Source organism: Amphiura filiformis, chromosome 7 (assembly GCF_039555335.1).
Source record: "Amphiura filiformis chromosome 7, Afil_fr2py, whole genome shotgun sequence".
NCBI classification, from domain to species: Eukaryota; Metazoa; Echinodermata; class Ophiuroidea; order Amphilepidida; family Amphiuridae; genus Amphiura; species Amphiura filiformis.
In genome coordinates, this window is record NC_092634.1 from 68295778 (window position 1) to 68309123 (window position 13346).

Genomic DNA, 13346 nt, shown 5'->3' on the forward strand with positions numbered 1-13346 from the left:
TACAAAAGAGGATAGAAACATGCTTATGCTTTATATTTTGTTCCGCTTGTCGGGTCATTGACTGTCGGTTCCCCAACAGAGAAGGTATCGTACACTTCCCACAATGCATTTCTTCCATTTCAATTTGCTGTACTGACTTCTTATCCAGTGCAAGATGGGTCGATGGTTACAAAAAGTATTTCAATGAACAGGACACATATAGATCTTGCAAAATATGTTATTTATTGAACCATGTTTAGCCAGTCTTTTCTGAATATGACGGAAACCTATACATGTAATAGCCATTTGCTGTAATGATGTGATGCTCATGTTGCAAAGGATTCTGGGAAGATAATCTTCTATGGTTCACCAAGATTGCAATATAGCTGGACGTATGAATTGCGCACAAAAAGGTATCCTAATATAGTTATCTAAGACACAACTTCTTGACAATATTAAACTCAATAAGGACAATCAAATGGTTCTAAAGATGTAACTGGTGAAATTTTCCCCATATTTTGATACGTTAATAATATAGCCTATATGTGACATGATCAAGAGGAATGAGTCACATGTCGACCCTAGTCGAAAATGAGTTTAACATGTGTTTCTAAAAAGAACATTTAGAGCTTTCAGAAACTGAAAACCCCATGTTGATACAACTTTTCTTTGTGAAGTTACATCTGTTTTCAATTTATCAATCGCTGAAAACAATATAAAACAAAAGAATTTCAACACTTTCTTTGCCAATAACTCAAAATCAATATTAGCGACATCCGACTCATTTCCCTTAATCGTGTCACATATTATTAATATTAATTTGAATGACAACATTTAGCATTAAAAAAATAAACAAAATGTCAAATTTCAAAAGTGAAGAGCGATGAGTAGAAAAAAATGTTACTTTGAAATATATATTTTCTTCATGGATACATTTAAATCATCAAATCTGGCTTAAATCAATTCGTTTTGAATTATCCGGCCACATGCATTGTTTTTTTACAACATGTACACGGGATGCTCTGGGTAAAGATTAAAGTTGGTACAGAATGAATTTTGTTTATAATGTTGGCTCCCAATATTTCAGATAATGAGCGAGGATGAGCAACAAGAAATTGGTGAAATCAAGAAACATTGGGGAGGAGCTGAAAAAGAATGGTTTACCAAAGCCGACAATTTTGGAGTAACATGTAAGTCTCATCTGATATCAATGGTCGATAGTTTTCCATCGTCTACTGATAAAAAAACCCTAATTATATAACTAAACAATATTGGGGTAATTTCGTGTGTTTGTTAATATATGCGTTAATAGTGTCCACGGGATAAAGCGGAAGTAAAATCTTGCCAATTGACAAACAATGGTATTTATTGCCAACATTTCCAGTTATCCGATTTCGAAGCATATCTGTTGATTGCAAACTTGTTTCTTTGATGCGTACCTCACAGTTCCAATGGATCTAGATGTACGGATGAAAGCGGCCATGATTGGAGCTGCGTTCTTAGTGGTAAGCACACATTATAATATGCCTAATATGTGCAAGTTATTTGAAGGCTAGGCGTAACACTAATCTCCATATTTGGCAAATACAGAGCATTTTCTTCAAAATACGCCCTTTCCCTAGTTATAAGCCAGACAGAGATGCACGTTTTATTCTTTTGCATGAATTCCTTATTTTTTGAAGTCCAAATTTCCACAAATTATTTTTCTTCTATTATTCGGTTAAGAACGAATGCAAAACCCAATTTCAAAATTAGGGGTTCACTCTACTTAGAGTTTATAGCGAAATGGTGTGTGATTTCTTGTGGTGTTTATAATGTATAGATCTACTTGATGTACTACCTTGCTTAAAAAGTGTCGTTAAATTACAAAATTGGCGAGAAAATTTAAGAAACCAAAGGGTATAGAGCAAATCAATAAACACGCTGAGTGCAGCATTTTATACTGCGAAAATGTGACACCTCATTTGTGACACGATTAAGGGAAATGAGTCGGATGTCGCTAATATTGATTTTGAGTTATTGGCAAAGAAAGTGTTGAAATTCTTTTGTTTTATATTGTTTTCAGCGATTGATAAATTGAAAACAGATGTAACTTCACAAAGAAAAGTTGTATCAACATGGGGTTTTCAGTTTCACGAAGCCCCAAATGTCCCCTTAAGAAACGCATGTTAAACTCATTTTCGACCAGGGTCGACATGTGACTCATTCCTCTTGATCATGTCACATTTGTTGCACTGCGATCTCGTTGAGAAAAGTTGCAAGCATTTCAATGATAAAGGGCCGGATTTCAAAAGTTGTAGTTAGCTCCTATACAAATTGCAAAGCCAATGTTATATCAGATATACCGTAAAACCTTGTCTACAAGCATATATATGCCTCTAAACGGTTTTTTTTTAATGTAAGAGACGAGAGGCAGAAAATCTCCACAAAAACATTATTTGGAGTTTGAAACAACTATATTACTGATATAGGCGACTGTACAAACACGTATTATTGTAAGACCAATCTATTGTAATGTGTTTGTGAAGGGTATTTGCATTTCGTCTCTTTCGTCAAAAATACCTCGTTTAGAGGCATATATGCTTGTAGACGGAATTCTACGGTATTTTGTTCACTGAGTGATAACTTTTATTGCACCTGTTTATTTCAATCTCATACTACTGTTTTCATTCTTTAGTTTACTTCAGTTTATCCTTCAATACTTAGGCACCAGAAACAAATATGTTCGATCTTTGGATCGACCGTCGATGCTGCTTCGATGCTTGTTATTAATGAACTATCAACTAATTAATCAGAATTAACGCCAATTTTAAATTGGCCAATATCCCTTCAGGCACAAATTACTATTTTATCACAATTAACAATAGTAAATTAATTGATTTCATAAATAATAAGGATCGACCAAGCATCGATGGTCGATCGAAAGATCGAACTAATTTGTTCCTATTGCCTTAGTGTGCCCTCCATCACTCATTACAACTGATGTAATGCGACGTCGCATGCTTCTGACGATCGAGGTCTCTTAGTGCTTCTTGGTTATTGCTGTTCCACTTTCTCAAAAGGATGCGGCGCAGACCCTCTAGGATTGTATCTGGTTTGATGGAGTTGTTAGATATTTTCTTCAATGTGTCGCACAGGTTAAAAAAAGGTTCAAGTCTGCTTTTCATCTATTAATCAACCATGCGGCAAACATAGCAGCTGTGTAAGTGAACTGGCGCGAATTGGATATTCATCTAGGAATCTATGCAGAATCCTTTGTATATGGACCTCTATAACTTTTGAAATCCGACCCTTTACCATTGAAAGGCTTGTAACTTTCTTTCATTAGATCGCGGAGAAACAAATGAGTGGCCCAGTATAAAAACGGCCCATGGCACATTTTTCGTCATTGGGAGAAATCGGCACTGTAAATGTACGAATGTTCAATAAAATACATAAGAAATTTGATGCCTAAAAGATTAAATTGACAACATTACATTACATTACATTCATGATGTGTTATGTTTGTATGGATGACCTTTGGTGACCTTTGACATTTTTCAACAGCGCCCTCTATTTTTCAAAAATGTGCCATGGGCCGTTTTTATACTGGGCCATGAGGTGTCAAAATTTGCAGTATCAAATGCTGCATTCAGCGAGTTCACTAATATGCTCAATCTATTCTTTATGATTTTTACCATTGCGACTTTTTCTAGCGTAACGATACTTTATTGAGCAGTGTATATAATGAAAGACAGAGATAAAAAACACTAGTTCGCGTCTGAAATTCTGCCCTGACGTCAGACGCGATTTAGTCTTTCTATCTCTGTCTTTCATTATAGGCCTTTAATTTTACACAATCCTGGGTATTCTTTACTCCTAAATATTATGTTGTTCTCATTGTTTATATCCGCCAGGATTTTCTGTACTTCGAATCTCAAGACGAGGGCAGCGATTGCCGTTAAAGTGCCTCAATTTCATGATAAGGGGATATTTCAGTTGAAATACATAACCCCGTGACCTTAATCTACTACACAGAGGGTGTAGATTTACCTAAATGGATGACTCCATTTGAAATTCACACTCCCTGCGTGGAAGAATAAAAGTCTTCCGTAGAGGTGCATGGATTTCAACTGGCCTTATTGACCAAAGAACGTGGTTTAGTGGGCTACTTAGTCTACTTGATGTATTGTCATTTATTATACGAACTTATTGTTTGGGTACGAGTGATTTACTCATTATTGATATGAAAGAATATTCTTACGTTGAATTTGTACATTTATACATGGTCTGTGTGCATATGTGACTTATTTATCTTTTCAAACTTGTAAGCATTTTTACGTATAATATGGAAAAGAACTGGGGGACTTTATTATACTTATGACGATATTAACAATAAAACGGTCAAATATGAGGTTAATTTGGTCAGAAACCCACATACAGGCGTCAACATGGGGGGGGTGATTGTATGGACCATCCCCCTTGGCAAAATATGGGGGTGCACCCCACGCCGGAACTCGGAAATGTCACATTCTCAGTTTCTTATAGAATAGTAACAAGCATTTACAAAGCTGTGTTTTGCAGCAAACCCCATTGAAATTGAAAAATCAGTTCCACAGATATGAGCAATTACAGAGTTCCCAAAACAACAGCCTTTGTTTTGCTATATTTCAAAATCAATATTTCCGAGTTCCGACTGATTTGCTTGATCGCATTATTACCATGGTGAATATTGTTCGACTGATTAAATGGCTACCGTGTATAAGTTATGGTCGCCGTACGAAATCCCAAAATCTATTCACACATACATGACATTATAGCAGTCAAGCGTTTTAACAATTTACGCAATGTGTCTTCTTCGTCAGTACTGTTCATGTGCCAGTTTAACCACGCCCACCCACATCTGTTGTATTTAGTTAAGTATTTTTTTAAAACCATCAATTTTGAATATAAATATTGTGACGATGTGACCATTGCTGCCTTAGGCTTACAAAAGTTGTTACATTAATATATTTATTGTATGTTTTGGAGTTCGTATGTCCTCAACGCGCGCTCTTTATAAATGAATGTGACAGAGTATCATATAGGCTATTGATTTGTCTGTGTATTAAATTCATGTTATAATGAAATTCTCTTCAATTATGGGACACGGGATCAGCAGGCGGAGTACGTTAGCAAACACTGTATACCGCCCTCATTTGTTCACTTATCACGATATGTAACCGTAAAATAATTGATTTGCTTCCCTCTGGCTCGCTATCGTGTGATCCCTGTTCTATAATTCCAGGGAAACCATGATGCGTTTAAGGGCTGGGGTATGAACATTTGGACAGTATTTATTGTGGGACATTAGAGCACATCAGACATATCGAATTGCATTCTGAATACGAAGAATGTCATTCTGATATCAAATAATTTTGATTTTTGAAATTCGCAATTTAATACACATTTTATGGCAAATCATTAAAATTGATATTTTTGATATTTAACAGTACTTGAAGTAAACTTTATAAATCTGATGATTTATACTTAAAGTGTATGTAGGTGGGATGAACAGCCGACGATCAATTGAAAATGCTGACCTTTCGTATTGAAGATATGGATTTTTTTCCCAAAACACCAAAACAAAATAGGTCTTTTTGGAAAAAAATCCATATCTTCAATATGAAAGGTCAAAATTTTCAATTGACCGTCAACTTTTCCTCCCTGCTACATACACTTTAAGAATATGTCATTAGATTTATATAATTTACTTCGAGGACTGTTATATATCAAAATTTGAAAAATATCAAATTTTTATAATTTGTCATAAAATTTGTATTATATTGTGATTGTCAAAAATGAAAATTATTTGATATCAGAAAGACATGCTTCGTATTCAGAATGCAATTCGATAGGTCTGAGGTGCTCTCATGTCCCACAAAAAATACTGTCGAAACGCAATAAACGCTCATTTTAGATCCCTTAACATAATGGCGAATCGATATTCGGCATTTTGTCAAACTCATAATGAACAATGTGTTTGATGCTGTAATTTATTGTTAAACGACATGCATGTATAAACATGAAATATGGACACAATCGTGCTTTGCAAATTTATAAGTATTATAATTATTAATGTTAATGATTCATTCGTATTAGCTCTTAACGTAACATTATACATTGCAGGGAATAAAGAAGTATGAGGTCAAAGGTTATACATGAGTCAAAACTTAAAATGCTCTGATTTGGTTTAAAGCATTACTAATCTCCAGGTCACTAGGATTCAGAAAATGTATATTTCGACGTACCTGGGATCAATCAGTCTGAAGTTATTAGTGAAAGGTCAATGGTTGACTGGCAAACAATGTCAAGCGTATTAGATTTTGAAATTGTATCATTTATATTGTACTACATAAACTATCCTTTACTGATATTGCTATATATGATTTATATCAATAAAGTTTCTTTTCATTGATATATAATTTGCTTGTGCCATATTATAACATATCGAGGTGTCAAATGTATCGCTACGCGGGAAAGCCTCATATAATTCCACGGGTCAAATTAAAAGAACCCAAATATTAAAAAATGGGCCAAAAGTTACATAAACCTCGCCTGTGCAATTTGGGTCAAATTCCTTTTTTCTTTTTTAATTGGTAAACTTGAGGAAAATGCTCCCAATACACCTTCTAATAGTGCTTCCCTTTTACTGCATACTACATAGATACCCGTAAATTACCAAGTCTTATTAATCCTATTAATTTCGAACAATTATGAGGTTTTATATCCTTGGCTCGTGTGTGCTACAACATGAGGTTTTGCTTTACTTTTGATCTGTCGAATTACATAATGAGATTTTCCCCGCCCAATGACGCAATGCAAACAGTCCCTACAGACATTTCAGTAGTATTGTATACACATGACCACTCCTGCACATGACACCTGTGATTGCAGATGGGACCCTTCTTGTACAAGCCAGTAAATTCTCTGGTGTATCACACTTAATAATCTCCCCGTCTGACATGACCCATATCGTATCCGAGTTCGTAATATGATGCGATCAGATCAAGCAAAATCAGGAAATGTTAATTTTGAGCCAAACAAATGAAACTATTTCCTTTTGTTTTTTGTTGTTTTAGAAACTCTTTATTTGCTCATATTTCTGGAACTAATTGTTCAATTTCAATGGAGTTTTCTTCAAAATGCAGCTCTTTACTTTCTTATAAGAAACTGAAAATTTAATATTTCCGAGTTCCGACTGATTTTGCTTGATCGCATCACAAATGGTCGATACACGATGCTGACACAAGAAACAGCAAATGTCTAGACATATTTAGTTTTTGTCCAGGTCAGTCTAGATGTGTCTAAAAAGAGCCACCTAACACGTCAAATAACTCTACTTGTTTGATTGTACCATATTAAAAATATACTGTGCACGTCAGCCAGTAAATTCTCCGGTGTATCACACTCAATAATCTCACCGTCAGATAGGACCCATATCGTATCCGAGTTCATAATGAATGATACACGACATGCTGACACAAGAAAGAGCAAATGTCTAGAAATATTTAATTTTTGTCCAGGGCTTTCCAGTCGTGTCCAGAAAGTGCCACCTAATACGTCAAATAACTCTACTTGTTTGATTGTACCATATTATAAAAAATACTGTGCACGTCATTCAGTAAATTCTCGGGTGTATCACACTCAACAATCTCCCCGTCTGATAGGACCCATATCGTATCCGAGTTCATTATGGTTGATACCCGATGCTAAAATATAAAAACAAAATAACAAAATCAATATAATTTCGAAATTATAATACAAAAGGCGTTTTACTCACATAATATCACATTTATCTAATAAAAAATTCTTAATTAAATTAAATTCAATTTACTAACATGCAGATTACAAGCGGAAAGTTAACAAAATATTTATGAAGAATGTTGCTCTATGATGTTATACCCATGCATGATTCCTGGCAGATAATCCATTGGTCAAACTGCTCTTGACACAGTCTTTCTTCAGTTTGTTTCTCATAAAAACAATTCAAGACGGCCAATGGTACACAAACAGACAGACGGAAACATTACGCAATGGTCAGATGGATCAATCACGCTTAAGATGTCTTAAACAGTAAAGAAATATTTCACCAACTTTTGAAGAGGGATAATAACTCATTCAACTATAATGGACTATAATGGGGAAATGCTATCAGCATGGTCCCTCTTACCAACACTTTCAATCATTTTGTCTAAGGAGAAGGTCACATTCTGGAAAGCTGGACTGCCCAGGATCACCGGCAACTAATTCTCCATTTGGGTCATATTATGCTGCCTTTGGCTGTATGACTTGTAAACTTGTCATATCAGGGGCAAGGAAAGAATTCCTTTAGGAACTAAACCTAGCAGAACGAATTGATGAAACCCTAACTCTCTCAACGCGGGTGTCGACTGCAATGCAGACGACAAGTTTATTCTTGATTTTATTTTTGGAATCAGTATGAAAAATGCAGTAAAATGAGTACAAACAAGCCTGGTATTGGTTAGCTCTTGATATTTTGAGAAAACAATCTCAAATCTCTCCCAGCACACAGAGCATTTATAGGACCTGTAGTGTAATGGGACATAATGGAAGTGAAATTAACAATAATTAGCTGGTTTACCGCTATTGTAAGAACTGTCTTGTCTTTGAAGACGGTGCTCACAACCTCTTGAAGAATCTTTTCCTGAAATAAACAAAATTATGAAATGCCATTTGTTCAAATGTCTCCAACATTATTATGAGATGTTTCAGGTTTTCATATTACATTAATAACAACATTTTCCGTTTCCTCATTTTAATGCAAATTAAACTTTTGGTTGGCGAGTCCAATTGATTCAAATTCAAAGGCAAAAACCCTCTTGTTTTGAGATTAGCTTGAACTAATTTATATCAATTTATTGCAAAAAATGTTATATGTGATGTAATTGAATGAGAAACATGAGAAATTATTGAATGTCGTTGACTTACGGGAAAGCTAAAACGACCCAATATGTCCAATCTATTGTTTAGTTGTTATTTACCTCACATTTGATAACATACTAAGGCACCATTTAAGCAAAAAAAAAATTAATAATAATTTCGAAGAGGACAAACGATTAACATACGGTGTAATAGTCTATAGACGCTGTTGCCTCGTCCATAATAAGTACACGTGAGTTCCGTAGGAAGGCTCGAGCAAGACAAAATAGCTGCCTCTGCCCAACACTAAAATTCTCACCACCTTCAGACACGGGACTATCTGTAAAAATAATCAAAAGGAATTACAACGAGATTAGCATAAACATCTAAGAAATACAAAGCAAGACTTGTTTTAAGTTGTATTTCCTTTAAAAATATTACATAGTGAAAACCAATCAGACCAAACGTTAGAACAATCCCAGGAGTGCATAATAATTGTGTATAATTGCACGGATGCGTACTCGCGCAGTGCTTTCTTTTGTTGGTTGATGTATTTATATTGATAATATTCGCTCGTATTTTCCAACATTGGGACAAGTTTGTTTTAAAAATAGCAAAATCACGGCTTTTTGTTTGTTTGTTTGTTTTTGTGTATGAAATAGGTTAATAAATGCGTATTAGTTGTTGCTCGAGAAATTGTACTTAATTAAGTACTTGTACTGATACGTTGATGCGTCTAATCCACTCCCCCTCCGGGGCTCGTACATTAGCTGCATCAATTCCAATACGCGAGCTTTATTTTGAACGATTAAACTCGAAATAAGCAATACGCATTTATTAACCTATTAGAGGACAGAGATTTAAGGATACCCATTTTGGTTAACCACTCTACTATGGTATCCCTAATAATCCATTTATTACTTTGGCGGTTAGTGGTTAACACCGTGTTCTTTTTCGAAACGGACTGCGATATACATGTATATGTATTTACCCTCTCCTCCGGCACCTGCGGTTTAACGTCCCCACCGAAGGACGGAACGTACTTTTACTGCAAATTCGCTATGAAATGTAAATACCCCCTTTGCAGTTATATAAATATCAGTTAACGAAATGTGAATCAGCTAATAAGTTTTGTGTCGTTTTATAAAAAGCCACATTATGTGAAATATATAATTATTACAATAACCTTTCAACATGAATTATCAGAGGGATTGAAATCTCACTGATTTTTATGAATAACTCCTACTGATTTTTATCTAAAACATTTAAAAAAACCCACATCAACACAACTTTCAAGTACAAATTATTCGTATATATCGAACAAAACCATCCATATGTCTGACTTAAATATGAAAAGTTTTATTCGCCTATCATTACAATTCGTACATGTGTTGAAAATAATAATACAGCTTGCTATTCAAGTAGAATACTTAATACAAGTAGAACACTTGTCGTTAATCCAAATTGTCACCTGATGCCTAATTTTCAGCACAAAATATGGAGAATGTTTTACAGGTGGGTTAGTCGCCTAGCAACATCAACATCTTAATCTCTTTATGTACTTCTCTAGAAATGTCACCTGGATTTATAATAATATTTATGTAAAACTATTGAAAATATTCCCGGGTATTTTAAAAATTTAAAAATTTACATTTGTTTAGTCAAAATGACATAGATTTCCCTCATTATTGTCATTATTATCGGAACCACATGGTGGGAACGTTTTCTTCATAATCCATACAATGGGGTCTTTGCTGACCAAAATATTGATGTGGCTTTACCTATCGCTGGCATCAGACGAAGAGTTTAATCCCGTGCGACTACATCTTTGAACTACTGAGCCATATTTTGTAACACGAACTACGAAGAGGGTGTGGTTGCGACCCCCTCAATTTGTAATTGACCTTTTCGGTAAATCCCATAAGCCTTTGCGAGTACACCTAAGAACTCGTCATTCTGCGTCACGCCGCTCCGCGCTGATGCGCACATCGTTTATCGAACATCGTTACTGCGCATTGCAAGTCGGCGTGACGTCAAATGACGAGTTCTCAGGTGTACTCGCAAAGGGTTATGAGATTTACCGAAAAGGTCAATTATAAACGTCATATACCTTTATATTTGGTAATAATATATAGCTATGGGTCTCCTCTATCCAGTGATACCAGAATAAGTACAAACATTTCCTAATGTCGCTATGACGTCATCATGTGAGGGCGCCCATGCAATTTTCTGGCTATGAAATAAAGTATAGACAAAATTGATTTTCGGCTAAAAATTCTACAAAAATGAGATTTTTACCGAATTTTCTCCAAAATATAAAAGGAAATGACTATTTTCACCTAACAAGTAAAATGTCAGTAACTCTTGAAATACATTCACAAGAGCAAAATAAAAATCACTGTGGTCTCAACAAACCTCCTCCCCTCTATAGTTATCTTTGATGGCCGGTCCTTCCACCGGGTAAGGTGCTGGGGTAAAAATCGTATCACCAAAATGAGCGCAAAGGATGTATCTACGATTACCTCAGGTCGTGTGGGCGTAAACGCGTGCGTTTTATACAAACCCAAATCTTGGGGTGGAACACCAACCCCCTTCGTAGTTCTAGGGTTAAGAGTGCACACATACACATAAACACATACTAAAAATAGCCCACACGTAATAGCACTATGACCAGGGACAAGCGATTTGCGCGGAACTTATTGCCCCGAAATCCCGCGCATTTGGCTATGGGCAGAGATACATGATTTGCACTGAAAAAAGGTTCCGCGCAATCTCCGCGCAATTTGCTATTTTTTCCGCGCAAATCGCCTGTTCCTGCCTATGATTCCATATTATACACACACCCATAACCACCTCATCAAACATGAAATGTTTGAAAATTATGTGCGCACTAACACACAATATAATGTTACAAATCTAAAATAAAGCAAAGCAAACTCACAGCAGCTAATGGGCCATTCCTGTTGAAATCCTTACACCCACTATGAGAGACATAACCTTAATATCCTACACATCGGGTGTAGATTGCAAATGGAATCACCCATTCAGGTAACCCTTTTGTAAATCACGTTCCCCGTGTGGGAAATTAAGTCATGTCTTCCAACTGGAATGGCCGAATCTTGCCTTCCTTTTTTTTTTCGTTTTTTTGTTTTTTTGTGATTTCGCTGCTAGCGTATCGACAAACCTTGACTGCATGTGTGTACGCTCTCCCCTATTCACTTTGCGCGCGTGATTCAATACTGCGACCAGCGCAATAAGCACCTACGATGAATATAAATCAGCGCTGAACCAATGTTGAGAAAATGAAGACAATATTGCTTAAGATAAATTAATGCAATATGAATAATCGGCTCTGTTAAAGGCCCATTCAGTGACTTTCTCAACCAGAGGATCCTAAAAATCATCAAAATTCGGATGTTGATACCTTTGTCATTGTCATTTATGTACTAACATAACCTGCTAGTGGTTCAGCCGAAAGCTGTGTAAAATAAAACATTTAATTTGTAATTTATATACTGACAGTATATAAATTAGCTACATGTATTTTAATGGGGTTTCTACTTTTTTCTTTGTGTTTTTTTTTGCCAAATTCTTCATTTCAAAAATATCAAATGACAATTTGAATAACTTATCTTTCACTTTTAAGCAATTTATAAACAATTTTTTTTTTACATTTGCGCTTGGTTCACTGAATGGGTATTTAAGTATAGAGTGTATCTTGTCTCAAGCTGAGAGTAAGCTATACTGAAATTCGCAGTGGCAGATTTGAATCAGTGCATATACAACATACGCGGTTGTGGTAACAGCGATCATTGGCGATCGGATAAAACGCTAATCTACGTGTGTGTAAGCGCTTTGCCGGAGTAGGTTAGTACGTGATTCGCGTATGTCTCTGCAAAATCCAACAAGACTATAGTAAATTTCCATACAATACAATTTTGTACAATTTCAGAAATGCATCATGGGAAGGCGTGATTTTAGGTTGTGACCCATACCTAAGCCGGCATCAAAGCTGGATACAACATCTTTCAGCTGAGCAATACGCAGGGCTTCCCAAATCTCCATCGGTGTTACGTTTTAACGGATCAAGATTACTTCTATATGAAAAGAAATATCAAAATGAAATTTTAGAAAGGTGAAAATAATTGAGGCTAATTTCTGTCAATAACATTTTATTCGCAGACTATATCTACATTGTATAGCTCAATTAGGCGGTCGGTGAAATCTCGGCAAAATTTGCAATTCCCAATTGACATAATGTGGTGTGATCAAGTAAAATCAGTCTGAAGTCGGTCATATTTAATTTTCAGTTTCTTATAGGATAGTTAAAAGCATTTACATAGCTACATTTTGCAGAAAATACCATTGGAATTGAACAACCAGTTCAAAAGATTATGAGCAATTAAAGAGTTTGCAAAACAACGGGAAGCAAAAAGAAATATTTCCTTTGTTTGGCTATATCTCAA

The 13346-nt window shown here is 35.5% G+C and overlaps 1 protein-coding gene across 1 annotated transcript in view; it reads right to left on the bottom strand.

The window, feature by feature from the left end:
- Positions 1–6096: 6096 nt before the first annotated feature.
- LOC140156444 (ATP-binding cassette sub-family C member 9-like) overlaps positions 6097–13346 on the bottom strand; it is an 8393-nt gene continuing 1143 nt past the window's right edge. Inside the window, exons 2-5 of the mRNA XM_072179393.1 lie at positions 12876–12977; positions 9087–9220; positions 8603–8665; positions 6097–7709 (exon numbers count right to left, since the gene is read on the bottom strand). Of these exons, the coding sequence (XP_072035494.1) occupies positions 7572–7709; positions 8603–8665; positions 9087–9220; positions 12876–12945 (405 nt within the window). The 5' untranslated portion in view covers positions 12946–12977 and the 3' untranslated portion in view covers positions 6097–7571. The remainder of the gene's footprint in view (positions 7710–8602; positions 8666–9086; positions 9221–12875; positions 12978–13346) is intronic.